General features: G+C 43.4%; 1 protein-coding gene across 2 annotated transcripts in view; it reads left to right on the top strand.

Annotated features, from left to right (window-relative positions):
* CYFIP1 (cytoplasmic FMR1 interacting protein 1) overlaps positions 1–23,330 on the top strand; it is a 100,529-nt gene extending 77,199 nt beyond the window's left edge. The window contains exons 23-31 of one of the 2 annotated variants that reach the window (XM_052636352.1): positions 3,671–3,758; positions 9,243–9,386; positions 9,645–9,735; positions 12,254–12,384; positions 16,971–17,043; positions 17,561–17,655; positions 18,369–18,607; positions 19,036–19,183; positions 22,539–23,330. In XM_052636352.1, the coding sequence (XP_052492312.1) occupies positions 3,671–3,758; positions 9,243–9,386; positions 9,645–9,735; positions 12,254–12,384; positions 16,971–17,043; positions 17,561–17,655; positions 18,369–18,607; positions 19,036–19,183; positions 22,539–22,703 (1,174 nt within the window). In that variant the 3' untranslated portion in view covers positions 22,704–23,330. The remainder of the gene's footprint in view (positions 1–3,670; positions 3,759–9,242; positions 9,387–9,644; positions 9,736–12,253; positions 12,385–16,970; positions 17,044–17,560; positions 17,656–18,368; positions 18,608–19,035; positions 19,184–22,538) is intronic. The other variant, XM_052636353.1, reaches the window with a different exon arrangement.
* Positions 23,331–24,021: the final 691 nt, after the last annotated feature.

The following is a 24,021-nucleotide window of genomic DNA, read 5'->3' as shown; positions in this document are numbered from 1 at the left end:
GATGGAGCTGTGTGGCTCCTTGGCTTCCTACCTGAAAGCACTTTGAAGGTCTTGCTTGGTGGAGGAGACAAAGAAGCTGAGATGGCTGGATGTGCACGGCAGAGTATGGGAGAGCAGAGAGATATCAGAGGAAGAGCTCCTGACGCCAACTTAGGAGCCCTTTGTGTCTGTTAGTCACTCAGTCGTGTCCGGACTTTTTGTGACCCCGTGGACTATAGCCTCCCAGAATCCTCTGTCCTTGGGATTCTCCAGGCAAGAATACTGGGGTGGGTTGCCATTTCCTTCTCCAGAGGATCTTCCAACCCAGGGATCAAACCCGGGTGTCCTGCATTACAGGCAGATTCTTTATCATCTGAGCCACCAGGAAGCCCAGTCTTTGCTTGAATATGTATTTTGTGTTTTGTGTGTGTGTGCGTGTGCGTTGGTTTGTTGGTTTTTGGTGGTTTTGGGGGAGGGCGGGGAGGGGAGGCTGTACCCATAGCATTCCGGATCTTAGTTCCCTGACCACCTATGAAACCTGTATCTGCTGCAACGGTAGCACAGGGTGGTAACCACTGGACCACCAGGGAAATCCTCATTCCTGAATATTAAACTGTGTGAGCTAAGTGGAACGCCACAAGGCTGGCAGAAGAACAGCTGCCAGGGAACTGTAGATGGAATTGTTTCCAGAGCTCACCAGGACTAGGAGTCATTTGAGGCTGCCTGTAAGAGTGGGGAAAGCTCCCTGAATACCCAGGCATTGGATAGAGTCGCCAGCAGGGCCTGTCTTAGTGCCAGCACTAGGGCAGTGACTACTCTGTGTGCTGTGCTTAGTCACTCAGTCATGTCCGACTCTGTGACCCCGTGGACTCTAGCCCACCAGGCTCCTCTGTCCATGGGGATTCTCCAGGCAAGAATACTGGAGTAGGTTGCCATGCCCTCCAGAGGATCTTCCCAACCCAGGTCTCCCATTTTTTTTTTAATTAATTAATTAATTTATTTGACTGCACCAGGTCTTAGTTGCAGCATGTGGGATCTAGTTCCCTGACCAGGGATTGAACTTGGGGCCCCTGAATTGGGAGCCTGGAGTCTTAGCCACTGGACTACCAGGGAAATCCCTCCGGTGGATTGTTTACCATCTGAGCCACCAGGGAAGCCCAAGAATACTGGAGTGGATAGCCTATCTCTTCTCCAGGGGAACTTCCTGACCCAGGAATCGAACTGGGGTCTCTTGAGTTGCAGGTGGATTCTTTATCAGCTGAGCTACCTGGCAAGCCCAGTGGCTACTTTACACCCTAACAGACCAGCTGACTTGCAAGCAGTTTAACCATCTACCTCCCAAAATTCAGCATTCTTTAAAAGTTAAGGACAAAATCCAGCCACTCAACACCGTAGTGTTTCCACGTCAATGTGCTCAGAGCCACAGGCCACTCCTTCCCTTGGTTGCAAATGTTTGTTTCATGAGCTGTTAGTGTTTTGACAGTTACACTTTTTTATATGTTAATCAGGTTCTTAAAATTTAATAATTAACAAATCCATGACTTTTAAAAAATTTTTATATTTTAGTTGAAAGATAATTACTTTACAGAATTTGTTGTTTTCTGTCAAACCTCAACACGAATCAGCCATAGATATACATATATCCCCTCCCTCTTGAAGCCCCCTCCCAACATCCTCTCCATCCCACCACTCTAGGTTGATACAGAGCCCCTGTTTTGAGTTTCCAGAGACATATAGCAAATTTTACATGTTTCCATGAAACAAAGTAACAAAATTTCCATGTTACTGTCTCCATATATCTCACCCTCTCCTCCCCTCTCCTCATGTCCATAAGTCTATTCCCTATGTCTGTTACTCCAATGCTGCCCTGCAAATAAATTCTTCAGTATCTTTTTTGTAGATTTCATATATATATGTTAGTATAGGATATTTATCTTTCTCTCTCTGACTTACTTCACTCTGTATAATAGGCTCTAGGTTCATAGACCTCATCAGAACTGACTCGAATGCACTCCTTTTTATGGCTAATATTCCGTTGTGTGTATGTACCGCAACTTCTTTATCCATTCATCTATCCATGGACATCTAGGACATCTGCTTCCATGTTCTAGCTACTGTAAATAGTGCTCTAATGAACAGTGGGATACATGTGTCTTTTTCAGTTTTAGTTTCCTCAGGGTTTATGCCTAGGAGTGGGATTTCTGGGTCATACGGTGGTTTTATTCTTAGTTTTTTAAGGAATCTCCGTACCATCTTCCATAGTGGCTGTATCAGTTTACATCCCAACCAACAGTACAAGAGCGTTCCCTTTTCTCCACACCCTCTCCAGTGTTTATTGTTTGTAGACTTTTTGATGATGGCCATCTGATTGGTATGAGGTGATATCTCATTGTAGTTTTGATTTACATTTCTCTATTAATAAGCGATATTGAACATCTTTTCATCTGTTTGTTAGCCATCTCTATGTCTTCTTTGGAGAAATGTCTGTTTAGGTCTTTTTCCCACTTTTTGATTGGGTTGTTTGTTTTTCTGGTATTGAGTTGTATGAGCTGCTTATATATTTTGGAAATTAATCCTTTGCCAGTTGTTTGATTTGCTATTGTTTTCTCCCATTCTGAGGGTTGTCTTTTAACCTTGCTTATACTTTCCTTTGCTGTGCAAAAGATTTTAAGTTTAATCAGGTCCCACTCGCTTACTTTTGTTTTTATTTCCATTACTCTAGGAGATGGGTCATAGAGGATCTTGCTTTGATTTATGTCATTGAGTGTTCTGCCTATGTTTTCCTCTAGGAGTTTTATAGTTTCTGGTCTTACATTTGGGTTTTTAATCCATTTTGAGTTTATCTCTGTGTATGGTGTTAGGAAATGTCCTAATTTGATTCTTTTACATGTAGCTGTCCAGTTTTCCCAGCAACATTTATTGAAGAGGCTGTCTTTGCCCCATTATATTCTTATATATTATTCTTATATATTAATATTCTTAATATATTATATATATTCTTGCCTCCTTTGTCAAAAATTAGGTACCCATAGGTGCATGGGTTTATTTCTGGCCTTTCCATCTTGTTACATTGATCTATATTTCTGTTTTTGTGCCAGTACCATACTGTCTTGATGACTATAGTTTTTTAGTATCTATGACTAGTTTTTTATCTTCTTTGTTAGAGTTTAATATATTTAAATGAACCCTTCTGATGAAACTTAGAAATTTTGATATTTCTGCTTTAAGATCCAACTGTTTTCATTTTCAGTGGCTCCTAATCCATTATGAAGCCACAGTCTCTTGGCTCCGCAAGTGTGTTTTTGGACTCATCTTCTGTTAGTTTGTACCCAGTGACCTAAGTAACCACCTCACTGCCCAAATCTGCCTTCCTACTCCTGTCCCCTGGCATCATTGCTGTGTCCACAGGCCCCTTTTCAGAAAATGAATAAGGCCTGAAATGGTTCTGGTGTCCACTCTGGAGACTCTCTTTATGTTCTAGAGGGGCCCTGGTGTTCTCAGTCTGTTTCTTTGAACTTTGAATACATTTATCAAACTTCAGAGTATTTATAGCTCATTCCTAATATGGGTTTTGATTTCCTATGTGATTAATTGGGAGGAAGAGTTCATTGATGAGTAATAGAAAAGTTCTCAATTTTAAAGAAGTACCATTAAATTTTTGATTTTCTTTCTCTTTTAAAATCTTGTTTAGATTTGTTCGGACAGTATTACCATTTTCTCAAGAATTTCAAAGAGATAAACAGCCAAATGCACAACCTCAGTATTTGCATGGGTCAAAGGTAAGTTCTTTTATGTTTATGATTTTCAAGTTCACAGTGAAGTGTATTTTGAAGTTTAGTTTGAATCAGTTTAGTTGCAATAATTTAAATGTATCATGCCACATAGGGCTTTCCAGGTGGCTCAGTGGTAAAGAATCTGCCTGCCAATGCAGGAGATGCGGGTTTGATCTCTCGGTTGGGAAGATCCTCTGGAGGGAAAAATGGCAACCCACTCCAGTATTCTTACGTGGAGAATCCCATGGACAGAGAAGCCTGGTGGGCTACAGTCCGTAGGGTAGCAAACACATGACTGAGTGACTAAGTACACGTACATCATGCCACATACGAAACGCGATTGTATCCTTCAGTTAGCACCATTCTAAACTGTAATGTAGTGCCGCCTTAAGTGTGGCTGTAGGAGTACACAGAATCCTAGGAGGCCATCTGTATTCATCAGTACTTAAATATTCTCACTTGTAGGAAGTCAGACTCCTAAGGAAATAAGTCAGATAAGTACAAAGTGAAGTATGTTACAGGGGCAATAATACATCATTGTCATAAAAAGCATGGCAGCAGACTAACTGACCACAGCACCTGCCTCACAGGTTCGGGGCTGCAGGGTTAGAGATGAAAGCCCCCTGCTCAGTACTGCTGCTGAGCAGCTGTGCAGGTAGGACAGGTGACGGGTGGGGTGGAACACACGGCCCAAGACTCTGCCTCTTCCCCACACCCAGGTGACGTGTATGCTCTGGGACTGCACAGGAAAGCATTGTCATGGTGTCTGAGCTGCTGGTGGGGTGAAGCTGGGTGCCCAGCCCACCCTTTAAATTGGGAGGTTGGGAGCCTCCTTAGAGTATGAGCCTTTCATTTCCATCCTCTCACTGCAGATGTAGCGGAACTCAGACGTGCAGCAGTGTTTACACCTTGGAAATGGGTAGATAATACAGTTTGGGCTCATGTGTGGGTTCAGCCTTCCTCCTCCACCACTTGGTAAGGGCATGAAGTGGATAACTTTAAAAGGACGAGAATAAGTCCTCTAATGCACCTCCTTTTGGAATTAAAATACAGCGTTTAACCCCCTTGGAACTAAAAGAAGTTTTATGTAATTTTTGTAGACAGAACTAGAAACTTTGGTGATTAAGATAGAAATTTCTGGAGAAGAAAGTGGCAGCCTGCTCCAGTATTCTTGCCTGCGAAATTTCATAGACAGAGGAACCTGGTGGGCTGTAGTCCATGGGAGTCACAAAAGAGTCAGACACAACTTAGTGACTAAACAACAAAACTGTACTCATGTTTGCACTCCCTCCCAAACTTGGAAACCAGTCCACGGCCACCCCGTGCTGACAAGAGTATGTTTAGCTGCCAGAGATGAAATCAGTAATAATAGCTTGATTATCTTTAGTGCTAATGAGCTGAACTCACAAGTTTCAAATAGATTCAGGATGGTGTCATCGTCTTTGGGTAATGAAATGACACCGCCATGCTTTGTTTGGGGCAAATTCAAGAAAAAGAAGAAAATAGAATATCTGTGTGAAACAACTCTACAGCGGTGCTCTCAGACTTTACCATGCTCTCGATGTGATTCGCCTGGACTGCAAGAAGACCAAACAGTCCTAAAGGAAACCAACCCTTAATATTCACTGGAAGGACTGATACTGAAGCTGAAGGTCCAATACTTTGGCCACCTGATATAAAGAGCCAACTCATTGGAAAAGACCCTGATGCTGGGAAAGATTGAGGGCAGGAGGAGAACGTGACAGAGGATGAGGTGGTTAGAGAGCATCACCAATTCAATGGATATAAACTTGAGCAAACTCCAGGACATGGTGGAGGACAGAGGAGCCTGATGTGCTGCGGTCCATGAGGTCGCAAAGAGTTGGAAGCAACATAGCAACAACAGTGTGATTCTGACAGAATTCTAGCATCACCGATTCAATGGACATGAATTTGTGCAAATTTCAGGAGATAGGAGAGGGCAGAGGAGACTGGTGGGCTACAGTCAGTCCATGGGGTTGTGTAGAGTCAGACATGATTTCATGACTGAACAACAACAGAGGTGAGCAGGAGGCAAGAAGAATCAGGCTTCCTAGAAGAGGAGTCACACAGCTGTTTTTGCTTGAGTAGGTTTTTTTCAAAGTGGCGAGTGACATATCCTGCTTCTTTCCCAAATTGGTCCTCTGCCATCTTCAACACTTGCCTCCCAAGGAGTGTTCCCTGTACATAAACACTAACTGTACAGTTTGGGTGTATTGAAGGAGATGGGGTGGGGAGAATATGCAATATGCAGGGTGAGAAACAAAACAGACCTGCACCATAATATTAGAAAGTAACACACGGGAAATTAATTTGGCAGCTGTCCCATACATTTCAAGTGGAACACAACTTTCTAACTATAATTTTCCACTTGCCAGTACAATGAAAACAGTACTTCAGGAGAATAAGTTTACTGTACATCATCAGTGGTAAAATTAACAGGGCTTATACTTTAAAGATTGTGAAGAATAGGGAATGTATTTATTTTTTAATTTGCTTTTACTATAGCCAGAAAGTATTTGAGTATCCCTCTTCTGGGACAGTTCACAGCTATCAGAAACACATTTTATGTGATGCAAAGCAGATAGAACACATGTCATTGTCACAAAACCCTTGTTTTTTTTGATGGGATATTTATTATTGTCATTTACTCCATAAGGGTGACTACTTCTGGAATCCACATCAGAAAAGAGCAGAGAGAAAGTTCTGGGACTTCCCTGGTGATCCAGTGGTTAACACTGTGCTTCCACTGCAGAGAGCACTGGTTCAATCCCTGATCAGGGAACTAAGATCCCACATGCCAGGTGTTGCAGCCAAAAAAAGAAAAATGAAGGTTGTGCCACCAATCTCTGGCACTCCAGGCAAAGCCAGCCTCCCGGAACGGAGCCAGGAAAAGCCTGATTTTACATGTCAGTGGGTTTCCAGCTTTCTACTCATGTAAGAAACAAGGTGTGATATCCCAGTTTTCCTTTTGTTTCAAGTGTAGTCACTCTAGAACAGGTTCTTTTGAGAGGCAGTGAGATTCTAGATGTTCATGGCTCAGAATGCAGAGTTCATTGCTCAGGAGAAAAAGGAAACACCTAAAACAGCCTCCATAAGCCTTGAGGATAGAATGATCCCCTGAGAGTTGACTGATGAGAAGTTTCACACTTCCTCCTTGGAAGGAAAGCTATGACAAATCTAGACAGCATATTAAAAAGCAGAGACATCACTTTGCCGAAAAAGGTCCATATAGTTAAAGCTGTGGTTTTTCCAGTAGTTATGTACAAATGTGAGTTGGACCATAAAGAAGGCTGAGCGCTGAAGTATTGATTCTTTTGAACTGCAGTGCTGGAGAAGACTCTTGAGATTCCCTTGGACTGAAGGAGGTCCTAAAGGAAATCAACCCTGAATATTCATTGGAAGGACTGCTGCTGGAGATTAAGGTCCAATGCTTTGGCCACCTGATATGACGAGGTTGACTCATTGGAAAAGACCTTGATGCTTGGAAAGATTGAAGGCAAAAGGAGAGTATGAGACAGAGGCAGAGGACGAGACAGTTAGATAGCACCAGTAGACATGAATTTGAGCAAACTCTCGGAGATAGTGAAGGATAGGGAAGCCTGGTGTGCCACACTCGATGGGGTCACAAAGAGTTGGACAGTACTTAGCAACTGAACAACAACTCCTGAGGATATTCATTCAGAGCTCAACAACCAGACTTGCTAGTCGAGGTCTTCAGAATCTTCTTGTCCTGATGTAGTTCTCTGTGTCTGTAGAGGAAATATTTAAGACAGTTATAAGAGGGGAAGGGGAAAGAATACAGAGACCTAAAAGGAGAAATCCTAAAACACTTCATTCAAAAGTGGTAACTTCTGTAACCTATAACTTACGTAATGTATAGTACAACATATATATAACATCCTCTGTCCGTGGAATTCTTCAGGCAAGAATACTAGATTAGGTAGCCATTCTCTTCTCCAGGGGATTTCCCAACCCAGGGATAGAACCTGGCTCTCCTGCATTGCAGGCAGATTCTTTACTGTCTGAAACACCAGGGAAGCTCATAGGTTAACTCACATAACAAAAACTTGGAACATCACTGAAAGACCTGTGCAAAGAGATGCTCTCAAAAATACCACAGTTACGTCACAACAGAATTCCAGAAAATGTCTAAGTGACCCACAGGAAGAGAAGAAGAAAGAGCCTACGTAAAAATCAGTAATTGCATTATTTGTAAATGTATTATTTGTAAGTAGTCTAAAGACAGTTCAAAGGCAGAGATTGACTGTGGATTAAAAAGTACGACTGCATAAGAAACTCACTTCAAGTCAATGAAAAGTAAATTAAAAGTAAAAGGATGGAAAAAATGTAGCACACATCAGGGGCAAAGAGGGAGGGACATAACATAATGAGAAGAAGGTCAAGCAACCAAGAAGATATAGCAATCCGAAATGTTTATGCGCCAAACAACAGTTTCAAAATACCTGAAGCAAAAACTGACATAAGTGAAAGGAGGAATGAACTACTCCATAGTTGTAGTTGGGGAGGTCAACTTTCCTCTCACTTAGTAATCAAAAGAATAAGTATACAGAAAATCACCAACAAAGAAGAATGAACACCATCAACCAACAGGGACATGTGTAGAACGCTTACAACAGCAGAACACACATTCTTTTCAAGTACCCATGGAGCATTCTCAAGATAGACCATATCCTGGGCAATAAAGCAACCTTGGCATACACTGGGCATTAAAACAACCTCAACAGAATTCAAAGAATCAAAATATTACAGAGTGTTATCTGACCACAGTGAACTCAAACTTGAAATCAGTAACAAAGAGATGACAAGAAAATCTCCAGACACTGAAATTAACATATTTCTAAATGATCCTTAGGGCAAGAGGAAGTCTCAAAGGAAGTAAATCAAAATTTGCAGGGTGCAGCTAAAGAAGTGCTGAGAGTGAAATACATAGCACTGAATGCTTAACATTAGGAGTTTCCCTGTTGAGTGTGCACCTGCGTCCTTAGGCAAACTGGGAGGCCTTATCTTACCAGAAACGACCCTGCCTACCTTTTTTGCCTACCCACCATGCGGGGCCTGCGGTCTCCAGCTCCCTGGTACCCACTGTCCCATCAGAACCTATTGTCGAGCGTCTCCCTTAGGAGACAGGGAGCAGTAATATGGGGGCAGCAGTGAGGTTCTAGGATACATTGATTTCTCATTCCAGGACTTCAAAATATCTTCTGTAGGACTGGCAGTTTAATAAATGTTGGAAGACCAAATGGTTTTGTTTTCTTCCTTCTGTTTTAGCGAGCTTGTTTTCATGTCTTCAGGTTGAAAACATAGATTCCAATGAAGGGCAGTCTGACAGGTTCTTTGGATCCACTGTGTGCTATTGCATGTAGATGAGGACACTTGATTTTCATGTGTGCATGGAACTACACTGAAGACCCGGCAGCTTCATCAAGCACTAATGTTCTCTGCCCCCAGGCTTTAAACCTGGCCTATTCGAGCATCTATGGGAGCTACCGGAACTTTGTGGGGCCCCCGCACTTCCAGGTCATTTGCCGGCTGCTTGGCTACCAGGGCATTGCAGTGGTCATGGAAGAGCTGCTGAAGGTGGTCAAGAGCCTGGTATGTTTCCCTCTGGTGGGCTTCCTTCCCAGGGTTAGGGGGAGGATTCTGCGCCCAGTTCCTGTGTGGCGAAGGGCTGCCCACTCCCATCAAAGTTGCTTTCCTTCTATGTGTGAGATTTCCTTTCCAACCAAAGTGATTCTCAGTCCTGGATCATTACCATGCATTTTACTAACAAATTCGTTTTCAAAAGTCCCCATCGCACCGACAGCCTGCAGGGTAATGTGGCTGGTGGTTGACACAGCCCATCTCTCACAGCTGCAAGGCACAATCCTACAGTATGTGAAGACGCTGATGGAAGTGATGCCCAAGGTCTGCCGGCTGCCGCGACATGAGTACGGCTCCCCGGGTGAGCACAGCATCCCTCTGGGGTGTACAGGGAGGGGCAGTGTCGGCCCTAGGTCACTTAAGGGAAATCAAGTTGGAAATTACTGGTAAGGATCAGATCTGCCTTCCCCAAGTGGGAGAAGGTGGGAAGCCCAAGCAGAACCTGATTGTTTCCAACAGAACAAACCAGCCTTTCAACCAAGAGCTGGTGCGCAGGCGTGGGAGAGCTGGGTGGGGGCTGACAGTGCTGTGAACCCTATGTACCTCGGCTCTCCTGCAATACCAGGATCTTGCAAATCACTGATGGGGGAGGCAGGGAGTGCCACTGCCTGCTAGTCTTCAGCAGCCCAGGCCGCAGGGGAGCCCGTGCAGGGGGCCACTTCCCCAACAGTGCAGCTTGTCTGTCTCTGCCCGGCAGCTTCCTGTCTCACTGACTGGCCAGCTGCAGGGCCCTCAGGCAGATGTGGTCTTTGGGGTGCCAGACAAACCTATGTGAGCTGACCAGAGTGGATTTGGGGCTTTCTACATGGATAACCTTCATGACTCAGAGAGCTTTGTTTGTGATAAAATTGAATGACAAGAACCCTTGTCTCTTAACAAAGCTGCCTTTTATCTCATATCTGTTAATACTTTATTGAAAGCTGGAAAGCTATCTTGTTGGTGACCAGTGGGATACTGTCCTGATAGGCAGCTGGCTGGTATGGTTGAGCCTCTGGGTGTTCCTGGCACCATCCAGGGCTGCTCTTGGTGTTTGAGGAGACAGTGAGGTGACCCACTTGGCCACTGCGAAGGGAATAACCATTGGTCTGTCCTGGCTTAGGGAAATCTCAGAAAGTAGACAAGTAATGTTGGGATAATAAAACTGGTGCTCAGATCCTTATTTGAGGTGGATATTTTAAATGTCAAAGACAAAGCCATTTAAGCCAGATCCAGAGCTGGTCTGCAGGAGAGCTGTGGACTTCCAGGCTGGTTTCCACATGTCCTCACCCAGCTGGCGTGGCACCACTGTGGAGGTAGTGCCATGTTGCTGGAAGTACCCCCACGCTCATGCTCATTGTGGGGTGGACCACCAAGAGGAAAGGATGGTCTCTCAGGCAGGCAGGGCTGTGGGGTCATTGTGGAACAGCACTCAGGGCCTGACCTGATGGGATGAGAGGTTTGAAATCTCTTCAAGTATCCAGCATTTTTCTCAGTGTTGTTTTGCCTGTTCTGGGTCTTCTGTATGACTATAAATTCTGAAGTCAGCTCGGGGATTTTGACTGTGTCAGCAGTGAATGGATAGAGTGCTTCCTAGACTTTATGCTTCTTGTCTTTTCCTGCCTTATGACAACATCCAGAACCTCCAGGAGAGTGGTGAAGATGTGCTGTCTTTCTCTGGAGCTCTGGGAGAAGGCATGCAGATTCACCACTGAGTATGATGTTAGCTACAGGGTTTTTGTAGATGTCCTTTATTAGATTAAATATGTTCCTCTCTATGCCTGTGAAGGGATTTTGAATTTTATCAAATACCTTTTCTACCTCTGCTGGGGATGACTGTGGTCCTGCTCATTTATTGCAACATGATGCCTCCTCTGAAGGTGTACACAGACCTCAGAGATGTTGCAGGTCTGGTTCCAGCCAGCTGCAAATTATCACAATAAAGCAAGCCATATGAATTTTTTATTTCCTGATGCATATAAAGTTATGTCTGTACTATGCTGTAGTCTATTAAGTGTGCAGTAATGCAAGATACGCCTTTTAAAACATCCGTATCTTGGACTTCCCTGGTGGCCCAGCAGTAAAGAATCTGCCTGCCAATGCAGGGGATACGGACTTGATCCCTGGCCCAGGAAGCTCCCACATGCCCTGAAACAACTAAGACAGTGTGCCACAGCCGCTGAACCCTCACTCTGGGGCCCGTGCTCCAGAAAAAGAAAAGCCACCAAAATGAGAAGCCCGCACACTGCAAGGAGGAGTATTCCCTGCTCGTCACAACTAGGGAAACCCCGAGTGCAGCAGTGAAGACCCAGCACAGCCATAAATAAATAAAACTAAGTATCTTACTTTAAAACACATCATTGCTAAAAAATGCTAACCATCGTCTGAACCTTTAGCAAGGTGTGACCTTTTTGCAATAATAACATCAAAGAACCTGGATCACCATGACAAATATAATAATGATGAAAAAATTTTAAATATTGCACGAATTATCAAAATCTGATCTAGAAACATGAAGTGAACAGATGCTATGGGGAAAATGGCACCTATAGATTTGTTTGACACAGGAGTGCCACAGACCTTCAGTTTGTGAAAATAACACAATATCTGCAAAGCACAGGAAAACAAGCTGTGCCTGGACTGGGTTGACAGGCTTTGGAGCTGAGGACCAGGATCCAGGCGGTGGAACAGGAGACGTGCCCATCTCCTTGGTGGGCAGGATGGCAGTGTCGGAGAGTCTTCTGCCAGCACGGGTGCTTCCGGCTGTGGGCCCCAGGCTGCACACTGTCATGCTCCCTCCCTCTAGCCTCTCCCAGCCCCACATTCATTGTCTCCCACTTCAGGCATCCTGGAGTTCTTCCACCACCAGCTAAAGGACATAGTTGAGTATGCGGAGCTGAAAACGGTGTGCTTCCAGAACCTGCGGGAGGTGGGCAACGCTGTGCTCTTCTGCCTGCTCATAGAGCAGAGCCTGGTGAGTGTCCAGCGCTGCCATGGCCTGCATCCTGCCAAGCCCCTTCCTCCTCATGGATGACAGAAGAGGCCATTCTTTAGGCGCTTGATTTAGTGGCGTTATTTAATGGGGGAAGGAGAGCAAGTGTTATAAAGCACCTTTCTTTTTTTCATGGTTATTTAGACTTTTGAATTTGTTCCCTATAATTGAAAAACAAAAATGCAGTAGTTCATTTAAGAATGTTTTACTGTGTGACTGTTGTAAGAATGTTTTATGATATAGTATTTACTGCATCTAAATTAACATATATGACACACACATAATGTATAAAGCTGCTGCCTGGGAGAACTGTTTGTGATGGAAAATTCCATAGCTGAGGCTGTTGAGACCCCAGAGTGGGGCTCCATGTGACTAAAGAACAGAGTTTTAAATGTCATTGAATTTTAATTTTTTACATCAAAATAGGTACACATGGCCCATGCCTGCTGAGGTGGACAGCATAAGAAAGCAAGCGCTAGGAGCCCAGCAGCACCAAGAAATCACGTGTGGGCACCCGCAGTCCCACTGCCTGCCTGCTGGGCGTGTCCTTCGGCCTCTCCTTCTGTCCCTGTAGGTCACGTCAGCTGACTGCTGCTCTGCACCCAGAGCCCTCTTGAGCTGGCCTCACTCTGCCTTTCAGTGAGGACTGCGGAGCAGGACGTCTTCCCTGCTGCTGGGCTCTCCTTCTGTTAAATGTTCCGTTTGTATCTTGTCCATTTTACTACAACTTGTGTATCTTCTGTGTGTTACACATAAATGCTAGTATTGTTGTGTATCGCTAGGTCGTGTCCGATTCTTTTTTGTGACCCCATGGACTAGAGCCCACCAGGCTCCCCTGTCCATGGGATTCTCCAGGCAACAATACTGCAGTGGGTTGCCATTTACTTCTCCAGGGCATCTTTTCGACCCCGGTATCGAACTTGTGTCTCCTGCCTCGGCAGGTGGATTCTTTGCCCCTGAGCCACCAAGGAAGCCCTGATTTTAGCTTGTCTTTTCACGCTAATAGTGGCGATGTTTGAGGAACTGATACTCCTAATTTGACTATGGTCTCTTTTCTATGGTTCTTGTGTACAAGCACTTCTTGTATCTCTTCAAAGAAATCCTTTCCTCTCTAGGAATCATAAAGACATTCTTTCATATTTTCTTCTAAAGATTTTAGGTTTTGTTTCTACATTAAAGTTTATATTCCTTCTGGAGTTGGTTTTTGTGTGTAATGTCAGATGTGGATGAAGATTCTTTTTTCCTCATGGGTCATCAGTTGTCCCTTCTCCAGTGACTGAAGGAAGACGCCTTTCCTTGTTGGTCAGCAGTATCCCTCTGTCATCCTCCGCTTTCTATGGATGTGCTAGTCTGTCTCTTGGTTTTCTTCCTCATTCTACTAGTCTGTGTCTGTCCATGGCTTCTGACATGTTGTCTTACTCCTGGTAGCTCTAACTAAAGTGTTAACCCCTGGTAGGACATGCTCCTTACCTTATTCTTCTTCAAGCACATGCTACCTCTTTGTGGATCTTTGCTCTGCTGTGAAAGTATGAGAATCAGCTTGGGCCAAATACACCGAAAAAGCACACTGACATTTCAGTGGGAGTTGTGTTACATTTCTAGCTCTATCTGGGGAGATCTTTGCTCTGTTACTTCTTAAAGCAGTCTCTTCTCTCTCTAGAGCCTTGGCACCTTGGCAGAGGCAAGGTGTGTTTTGCAAGGACCTGGGCCAGGGTGTTCCATACACTGTGCAGGGTGTGGCAGTCAGACTGCAGGCCTGAGGGGCTGAGCCAGTGAGCTCGGCACCTTACACCTGGTTACTCGAAGAAGATATGCTGGCTCTCACGTCAGGGAGCCCAAGCTCGGCTGCAGGGTACAGTCTCTGGTCAGGACCTCATTTTCCAGACTCTGCTCTGCCACTCTGCTCACAGAAGACCTTTCCCATGTGGTGCCAGAGGTGGGCAGCTCCCAGGCCCTTGCTGTCCCACTGCCTGTGACTCAGCCCAGCTGGTCCCCGCAGCAGGACTGGTGGTGCTGGGCCAACAGGCAGCTCCCCAAGGAGCTGGTGTCCAGGGCAACCTTGCTCCAGGAGCAGCTGAGGGAGAACTGAATCTTTCACCTAACTACACAAGATAAGTGAGGGGAAATTCCTGTAAATAGTAATTTCTCATCATGAATTTTCAATATTTAATAGAGGAAAAGTCCCTTCACATATGACTTTTCCTGAACACATATGTAAAGTGCAGTATCTCATCTGTGTGTATCCACGCCCATCTCTGCGTTCCCTTTTTCACTTGACAGTAAATCTGGAGATGATTCCACATTAGTAATGGTGACAATCATCAGCCTTTTCCAGCTGTGTGATACTCCACAGACATTACGCTCTAGTCTGTGTTTGCGTGGTAGTCCTTCACCGTCTGATGCCTTCCTTCTGTGAGAAGAGCTTGTGTTCTTTCTGGACTTGGGCACAGGAGGTGTGGAGGAGGGGGTCAGCCTCCTTTGGGAGGGTTCTGGAAGAGCAGGGCTGGCTGACTGACTGCTCTTCCAGGCTTATGTTAGGCGATGACAGGATCTTTACATGATGGGTACAGAAAGCCTTCTCTTCCTCCTCTTGCTCTTAGTTTTGCTATCATCTTTGCGGAGATCCTCAGAAAGGAAACTCTTATCAGTCAGCATGTTTTTATTCTCTGATAACCATTTCTTTGTTTAGCAATTTGTTTTGTCAAGATTTCAGGATGGGTGTAGAGTAGGAGGCAGGAGAGCCCATTCTCATTTCCTGTCTTTTTGCCCTGTGGTGAGCACACTGCTGTCCAAAGAGTTTCCTTTGTTTATGGGCCCTCCAGCTAGGGAAGGGCACCCTTCTTGACCATTTTTGGGTTCATGGTGGAGTTTTAGATGTTGAGACCCCTGTGATATTGGAAGTAAGCTTTCTTCCTGCATTGCATTGTTCTGGAGAATAGGTTTTATGTAGTGTGGGGTTTTATTGCCTGTTTAAAGGAATTTGTGATCCAGCAACAGGTTCAGAGTGACTGCTCAGACTCTTGTTTTAGGCTCAGTGGGGAATGGCCAACGGTGCCCCTTCCTTCTGCCTCCTGTTCTTTGTTTACAAAGGAGGCACCTGCTTCCTGGCTCTGCAGGGATGGCTGAGAGACCCTAAAGACAAAGGAACCGTGCTCAGTGCTGTCTGTGTTTCAGTTCAGTTGCTCAGTCGTGTCTGACTCTTTGCAGCCGCGTGGACTGCAGCACTCCCTGTCCATCCCCAACTCCCAGAGCTGGCTCAAATTCATGTCCATTCAGTCAGTGATGCCATCCAACCATCTCATCCTCTGTTGTCCCCTTCTCTTTCCTTCAATCTTTCCCAGCATCAGGGTCTTTTCCAGTGAGTCAGCTCTTCGCATCAGGTGGCCAAAGTACTGGAGTTTCAGCTTCAACATCAGTCCTTCCAGTGAATATTCAGGACTGATTTCCCTTAGGATGGACTGGTTGCAGTTCAAGGGACTCTCAGGAGTTTTCTCCAACACCACAGTTCAAAAGCATCAATTCTTCAGCACTCAGCTTTCTTCACAGTCCAACTCTCACATCTATACATGACTACTGGAAAAACCATAGCTTTGACTAGACGGACCTTTGTCAGTAAAGTAATCACAATCTGCTTTTTAATATGCTGTCTAGGTTGGTCATAGCTTTTCCTGCAAGGAACAAGCGTCTTTTAATTTCATGACTGCAGTTACCATCTGCAGTGATTTTGGAGCCCAAGAAAATAAAGTCTGTCACTGCTTCCACTGTTTCCTCATCTATTTGCCATGAAGTGATGGGTCTGGATGCCATAATCTTAGTTTTTTGAATGTTGTTTTAAGCCAGGTTTTTCACTCTCCTCTTTCATTCTCATCAAGAGGCTGTTTTGTTTCTCTTTGCTTTTTCCATAAGGGTAGTGTCATCTGCATATCTGAGGTTATTCATACTTCTCCAGGCAATCTTGATTCCAGCTTGTGCTTCATCCAGCCTGGCATTTTGCATGTTGTACTCTGCATAAAAGTTAAACAAGCAGGGTGACAATATTCAGCCTTGACATACTCCTTTCCCAATTTTGAACCAGTCCATTGTTCCATGTCCAGTTCTAACTGTTGCTTCTTGACCTGCATACAGATTTCTCAGGAGGCAGTTAAGGTCGTCTGGTATTCTGATCTCTTTAAGAATTTTCTACAGTTTGTTGTGATCCACACAGTCAAAGGCTTTTGGCGTAGTCAATGAAACAGAAGTAGTTGTTTCTCTGGAATTTTCTTGCTTTTTCAGTTTGATCTCTGGTCTGTGTTTAAATTAATAAAAATGAAAATTGAGTAACTAAAAATGAAAATTCAGTTCCTTAGCCACATTCCAAGTACTTAATCACCACTTGTTGCTGGTAGTCACCTGGACAGAACAGCGAGGGACAGTTCCACCAGCACAGAGACTCCTGTTGGGCAGTCTGCTTGCAATGTTTATTTTACACAAAATGAGAAAGATGTGCCTTGTGTTCAGCATCCGATTTCTTTGTCCATCTTTACTGTGAGATAAGCTTCTTCATGCAGCCTTCTTTTTCATTGTTCTAGTCTCTAGAAGAAGTGTGTGACCTGCTGCATGCAGCCCCTTTCCAGAACATCTTGCCAAGGGTCCATGTGAAAGGTGAGCCAGTCCTCTGACCAGGGTAGGGACACACGTCTGTGTTGCCAGAGAGTTCTCTTTAGTTAAAAAGCCAGCTTTGAGTTTGCTTCCTGTTCAGTCACATCCTGGAAGTAATATAATATAGTTAAATGAATATTGAATAAAGGAAGTATTTAGGATGGAAATGTTGTATCTTGTTTCAGAATAGCATGGGAGGAGGGTATATATGAAAGAATAATGCCATGAGCTCATGATTGTAGCAACAGATAGTCACAGAGGATTCATTGTACTGTGCTGTTTTTGACTACATTTGGATTTTTCAGTAAGTTTTTAAAAGTTTGAATATTGAGCAAAGACTCAGTTCTCTGTTTGAGTTAAAATAGCAGATTAGCCAGTTCCATAAAAGAATTTTCAAAGAGAACCTCTATGCATAATGTTATGTATTTTTCATTTTGGTTTTTCTTTTTTTACAAAATTAAACTTACGCAATTGTTATTCATACAAGGAATAGAGTATAAAATATTTTTTTCCACCGTAGAGGGAGAGAGACTTGATGCCAAAATGAAAAGGCTAGAATCAAAGTACGCCCCACTGCACCTCGTCCCTCTGATCGAAAGACTGGGAACTCCACAGGTAACACAACATGCTGCTGTGAGCTGGGCACCCAGTTGGGCTGGTCATTGGCAGGGTTGACGGACTCTGGGTGAGACCTAGTCCTAAGGCATCAAGAGATTGCATAGGCCTGCTCAGCTACTCAGGCCTGAGTTTCCCAAATGAGTTTTATAATAGGACCTTGTCACAGGGTGGCTGGGAAGTTTGAATGAGCTAACACGTGAAAGGATGCAGAACATCACCTGGCAGGTGAGACGTGAACAGTAAACATCTCTGTTTTTATTGTCCATCCCTTCATGAAGAAAGCTTTCTCATAGGTTTTTAAGAACAGGAGGTAGGGAGGAACTTAAGCTAGCTACATCAGAGTCTCTCAACCTCTTGCCATTTTGGATGAGATAATTCTCTGTTGGAGGGGGGACTGTCCTATGAATTGTAGGACATTTAGCAGCATCCCTGGCCTCTACCCACTAGATGCCACTAGACCCACAAGCTATGAAAACCAAATGTCCTCACAAGATAAATCTCTCCCTTAAGAACAACTGTACTTGATTGACAGTTCTGTTTAGTCTGATAAGACATATAAGTAATAGCTGACGTATTTTGTTGATGTTTATTTTTTAAAACCCTCTTCTGCACGGTGTGATAGTTTCCACTGAGTCAAAAACAATACAGAGTACTTCGACTTCAGCATTCTAGCTGCTTGCCATGCCTGTGACATTTTGTCCTTTCTACAGCAAATTGCAATAGCAAGAGAGGGGGACCTGCTGACAAAGGAGCGTCTCTGCTGTGGCCTGTCCATGTTTGAAGTCATCCTGACTCGGATCCGGACCTTTCTGGACGACTCCATTTGGCGTGGGCCTCTGCCCAGCAATGGGGTCATGCATGTAGATGACTGTGTTGAGTTTCACAGACTGTGGAGTGCCATGCAGTTTGTCTACTGCATTCCTGTGGGAACACATGAGTTTACAGTCGAGTAAGTGAGTGCTCAGGGAGGGGAGGTGGGAGAGAAGCTGGCGTTAGGCTCATGCGGAGAACCACTTTCCTCTAGAAATGGATCCCCATATTGCTGAGCTGCAATAAAGCGAGTTAAGTAGGGGCTGTTACCTGATACCTAGGAAATGCTTCAGGGCTGGGCTTCTGGAGTTTTCTGAACTCATGGAAACTTATGCAAGTCAGGTGTGTATTTTGCTAGACAGGAGAACCACCAGCACTTCATGAACTCATTGTTCATGGCAGGGCCTTGATCTAAAAAGAGGTTCAGAAACAGTTTGCCAGAGGAACCCCAAAGAGGTTTTTACCAAACCAGGGACACAGCTCTGCTCATCATACCCTGCGGGACACACAGGTGGTTTGGCCACTGGCATCTGGTCGCCCGTTCCACCTCCTGCTTCTTGTCTCCAGGCAGTGCTTTGGCGATGGGCTCCACTGGGCTGGCTGCATGATCATTGCGCTGCTTGGGCAGCAGCGCCGCTTTGCTGTGCTGGATTTCTGCTACCATCTGCTCAAAGTCCAGAAACATGATGGCAAAGACGAAATCATCAAAAATGTGGTACGTGGAAGCTTCACAAAGACAGACATTTTCTATTTATTTAAAGTTTTTGTTTTTTTCCCCTATGAATGTTTCTCATCTGAGGACAAAAGGTGCCACCAAATGAAACTTTCTTTTCACTGCCCAAATGAATCTAAATAGAATTAGTAAGCAAAGAAGTCTGATTGCATTTTCCTTCTATTTTCAAGGTATGTAGATCTACTTCATATTATAGAGCCTTGTAAGCTCTGCATTTTCAGTATATTGGCATACTCTTCAAGTCTTCTGGCTTCATTAAAGATCTTTTTGTGTTTGTCATTTTATGGATTCTTTGGAATTGAATTCCAGAAGATACTTATTATCTTTTCAAATATTTTAGTTTTTCTTCCATTTGGGGACTTCATTAGACATGTCTATAGATGTTTAGTCACTCAGTCGTGTCCGACTCTTTGTGATCCCATGGATTGCAGCACGCCAGGCCTCCCTGTCCATCAACTCCCGGAGTCTACTCAAACCCATGTCCATTGAGTTGGTGATGCCATCCGTCTATCTCATCCTCTGTCATCCCCTTCTCCTGCCTTCAATCTTTCCCAGCATCAGGGACTTTTCAAATGAGTCAGCTCTTCGCATCAGGTGGCCAAAATATTGGAGTTTCAGCCTCAACATCAGTCCTATGAACACCCAGGACTGATCTCCTTAGGATGGACTGGTTGGATCTCCTTGCAATCCAAGGGACTCTCAAGAGTCTTCTCCAACACCACAGTTCAACAGCATCAATTCTTTGGTGCTGAGCTTTCTTTATAGTCCAACTCTCATCCATACACGACAAAAACCATAGCCTTGACTAGGCAGACCTTTGTTGACAAAGTAATGTCTCTGCTTTTTAATATGCTGTCTAGGTTGGTCATAACTTTCAAGGAGTTTAAGTGTCTTTTAATTTCATGGCTGTAATCAACATCTGCAGTGATTTTGGAACCCAAAAAAATAAAGTCAGCCACTGTTTCCACTGTTTCCCCATCTATTTGCTATGAAGTGATGGGACCGGATGCCATGATCTTAGTTTTCTGAATGTTAAGCTTTGAGCCAACTTTTTCACTCTCTTCTTTCATTTTCATCAAGAGGCTCTTTAGTTGTTCTTCACTTTCTGCTATAAGGGTGGTGTCATCTGAATATCTGAGGTTATTGATATTTCTCCTGGCAATCTTGATTCCAGCTTGTGCTTCAGCCAGCCCAGCATTTCTCATGATGTACTCTGCATATAAGTTAAATAAGCAGGGTGACAATATACAGCCTTGGCATACTCCTTTTCCTATCTGGAACCAGTCTGTTGTTCCGTGTCCAGTTCTAACTGTTGCTTCCTGACCTGCATACAGGTTTCTCAAGAGGCAGGTGGTGGTCTGTTATTCCCATCTCTTTCAGAATTTTCCAGTTTATTGTGATCCACACAGTCAAAAGCTTTGGCATCGTCAATAAAGCAGAAATAGATGTTTTTCTGGAACTCTCTTGCTTTTTCAATGATCCAGCGAATGTTGGCAAATTGATCCCTGGTTCCTCTGCCTTTTCTGAAAACCAGCTTGAACATCTGGAAGTACACGGTTCACGTATTGCTGAAGCCTGGCTTGGAGAATTTTGAGCATTACTTTGCTAGCGTGTGAGATGAGTGCAATTGTGCAGTACTTAATATCTCTCAGTTTTCTGCGTCAGAGGTCGGGAACAGCATGGCTCAGCTGGGTCTTCCATTTACAGTTTCACAAGGCCGCTATCAATGTCTGTAAGGCTGTGTTCCCTTCTGGAGCCTCTAGTTATGGATCTACTTCCAGACTCATTCAGGTGGTTGGCTCCATTCAGCTCCGTTCCATTGGAGAACTAAGGTCTCCATTTCCTTGCTGGTTATTTAGTTCACATCCCTTCTCATGCTTTCCACATGGCCCCTTCCAGCCAACATGGTCAAGTCCCTCTCACACTACTAATCTTCTAATTTTGTGTCACGTCTCTGCTGTCTCCAGCTCGAGAAAGTTCTCTTCTCGTATGATTAGATTGGGTCCACCTGGGTAATCCATCCTACTTTTCCTATTTTAAAGTCTGTAACCACCTAACTATATTTGCAAGGTCCCCTTTGCTATTGGAAAGTAATACACTTACAGGTTCCAGGGACTGGAACATGGATATCTTAGGGGGCACTCTATCTCCCATACCTCCATTTCCTTGGCTGTCTGGGCTGTACCCAAGTACTGACTTAACTGACTTCACCTGTGTGATCTGCTGTTTTTAACTTTTGAAAGTCACTAGTTTATATTTAAAATGATTTCCTTCTTCAAATCTTGGTAGTAATTGATAATTTTATCTTCACAGAATTTTTTCCATTTTTGTTTCTTTATACATCTAGTCTAAATGTATAAAGAAATAAGTCATCTCTCAGTTTTTTGCGAGAGACCTCAAGGCAATTTGTTCCGAGACCTCAAGGGGTATCTGAAACTCTGAAATGTTTGTTTATTGGATTTTTATTTGGCAGCTTTTGTTTGGTTGAACTTAATTTGGGATGCCTTTCTCCCAGGATTTCCATTTACTGCTCATCTCCCAGAGTTATTACCAGTGTGGAACCACTTTTATTTATTTATTAATTTTTTTATTTTTTGGAACCACTTTTAACTTCCTAAGAGGTCCAGGCTTGTGGAGAGCCTTGGAGTGCAGTCCACTTTGCTTAAAGCCCAGCCTGTCTCTTCATCCCACCCCTGCTGATAGCATCCGTCTCTGAGGAGCCTGGCTTTTCTCTCACTTCTTGCATATACAAAACCAGCAGTGCTTTAAACTGGAATAGAGTTTAAAGTTTGTTCTGTTTTCATTTTTGTGTTTTTTTAATATAGTTCTGTTACAGCAGGAAGTGAAGTGACATGAAAGTCGCCCAGTCGTGTCTAACTCTTTGCGACCCCAATAATCCATGGAATTCTCCAGGCCAGAATACTGGAATGGGTAGCCTTTCCCTTCTCCAGGGGATCTTCCCAACCCAGGGATTGAACCTAGGTCTGCTGCATTGCAGGCAGATTCTTTAACGAATGAGGGAAGCCCATTATAGCAGAAGGGTCTATCAAAGCACCCTGTCCACAATAACTGTCCACAATGGCTTGTGTTGTGTTAGTTACTGGGCTCCATCTTCACATTTCTAGCTCTTAGGACACCATAGTTCTCAATACCTGTCTGTTGAATAAACAGGTCTGTAAGTTTTACACATGAATCTACAGTAGCATGAAACGAACAGAGAAATGTTGCAGTAAAGAGATGGTATGTATCAAGTTGGCTGTAATTTTTCTAATATGAAAATCCTGAGGTATTTTGAAGCATGAATAAATGACAGCTATCCTAATTTTAATTGTTGTAGCCTTTGAAGAAGATGGTGGAAAGAATTCGCAAGTTCCAGATTCTAAATGATGAGATAATCACTATCTTGGACAAGTACTTGAAGTCAGGTGATGGAGAGAGCACACCTGTGGAGCACGTCCGCTGCTTTCAGCCACCTATCCACCAGTCCCTGGCCAGCAGCTGAGGGAGTGTCTATCACCTGTTTTTGAAGAGTTCCAGTACTGACTGCATTTAAGATCTAGACGGGCATGTTTTTCTTTCCATAAACTATTTAGTGGGATTTGGGGGAACTATTTTTCAGTATCTCTGTGCCTGTTAAAATAAGGGGGTGCTTTTCAATCTAAAAGCTTGATTTTATAAAATTGACTTATTTTTCTACACTAAAATTGTATATACTTTTGGTAATTAGAAAATCTAAGAATGTTGACTGCAGATTGTTGCCATCATGTTCTTACAAAATCATTTTCCATTTTTTTGCGGAATGTTCCAACAGCTAGCTATGTCATGAAGTGCTGCTGAGTTCATCCATTTATCCTGTAACATTTAAGGAAAGATCTGTGAATTTAAGCAAGAAACTTAATACCAGCTAATTGTAATAAAACCCATTACCAATTAGAATTAAACTTAATGATTAGCTTTTGTTGAGATTTTTTTCTGGTTTTTTAATGAAAACCTTTTCTAAGTCATTTCCCTTTCCCTTTTTGTGTCTTTCAAAAAATAGTGAACTTGATTTCTCTGTTTCTACTAAATCCAGCTGTAACAAAATCTAGTTTGTGACAGGATTTAAAGGTTACAGAAATAAAAATAATGGAACCTGTTTGTGTTCATTCATTTACTGTGACCCTGTGCGCCCTGGCTTTGGTAAAGTATTTTCCCTACTTGCTCGAGTGCACAAACCAGGCTAGAAGTCCAGGTCACCTGCAGCCATGAAGGAAGGGACAAGATCATGATGGTAACTTCTATATGGTTTTAAAAATATTAATAGCGAAGTCCAGGTGCATTATCTATGGCACCAAAAATAAAGTCTGTGAACTACTTGGTTTTACTGTTTAACCTTAAGATAAAACAGAACTATTTTAGAAAAAGTAACCTAAAAATGTTGCTTGTGGTAATGTAAAATAATAACCCTGGGGCCAGTATTCTCCTGCAGATTAAGAGGTAGTATCTGTGCTCACCCTATAATGGAAGTATAGAATATGAAAAATTAATGAGTAAATTTAAATAATTCATGAGTTTTATAACAATTATAAACTAAATAAAAATTTTAAGTGCTGTAAGATGTTAAATAATTACAAATTTATTACTATAAAGCTATGCATTCTCAATGAGGGCAATATCACACCCAAAGGGGTGAAAATTGGTTTTCATCTGTTGTGTACAAAACACAGATATAGTTATGGTTTTGTACATAAACAAATATAGAGTATATCTGTGGTATTAAAATTACATGGAGAGAGGCAGTTAGGAAAAAAATGTCTACAGAGGCTCCTTAGAAGATCAAT

This window comes from Budorcas taxicolor, chromosome 2 (assembly GCF_023091745.1).
Source record: "Budorcas taxicolor isolate Tak-1 chromosome 2, Takin1.1, whole genome shotgun sequence".
NCBI lineage: Eukaryota > Metazoa > Chordata > Mammalia > Artiodactyla > Bovidae > Budorcas > Budorcas taxicolor.
This window is presented reverse-complemented; position numbering and strand designations above follow the sequence as displayed.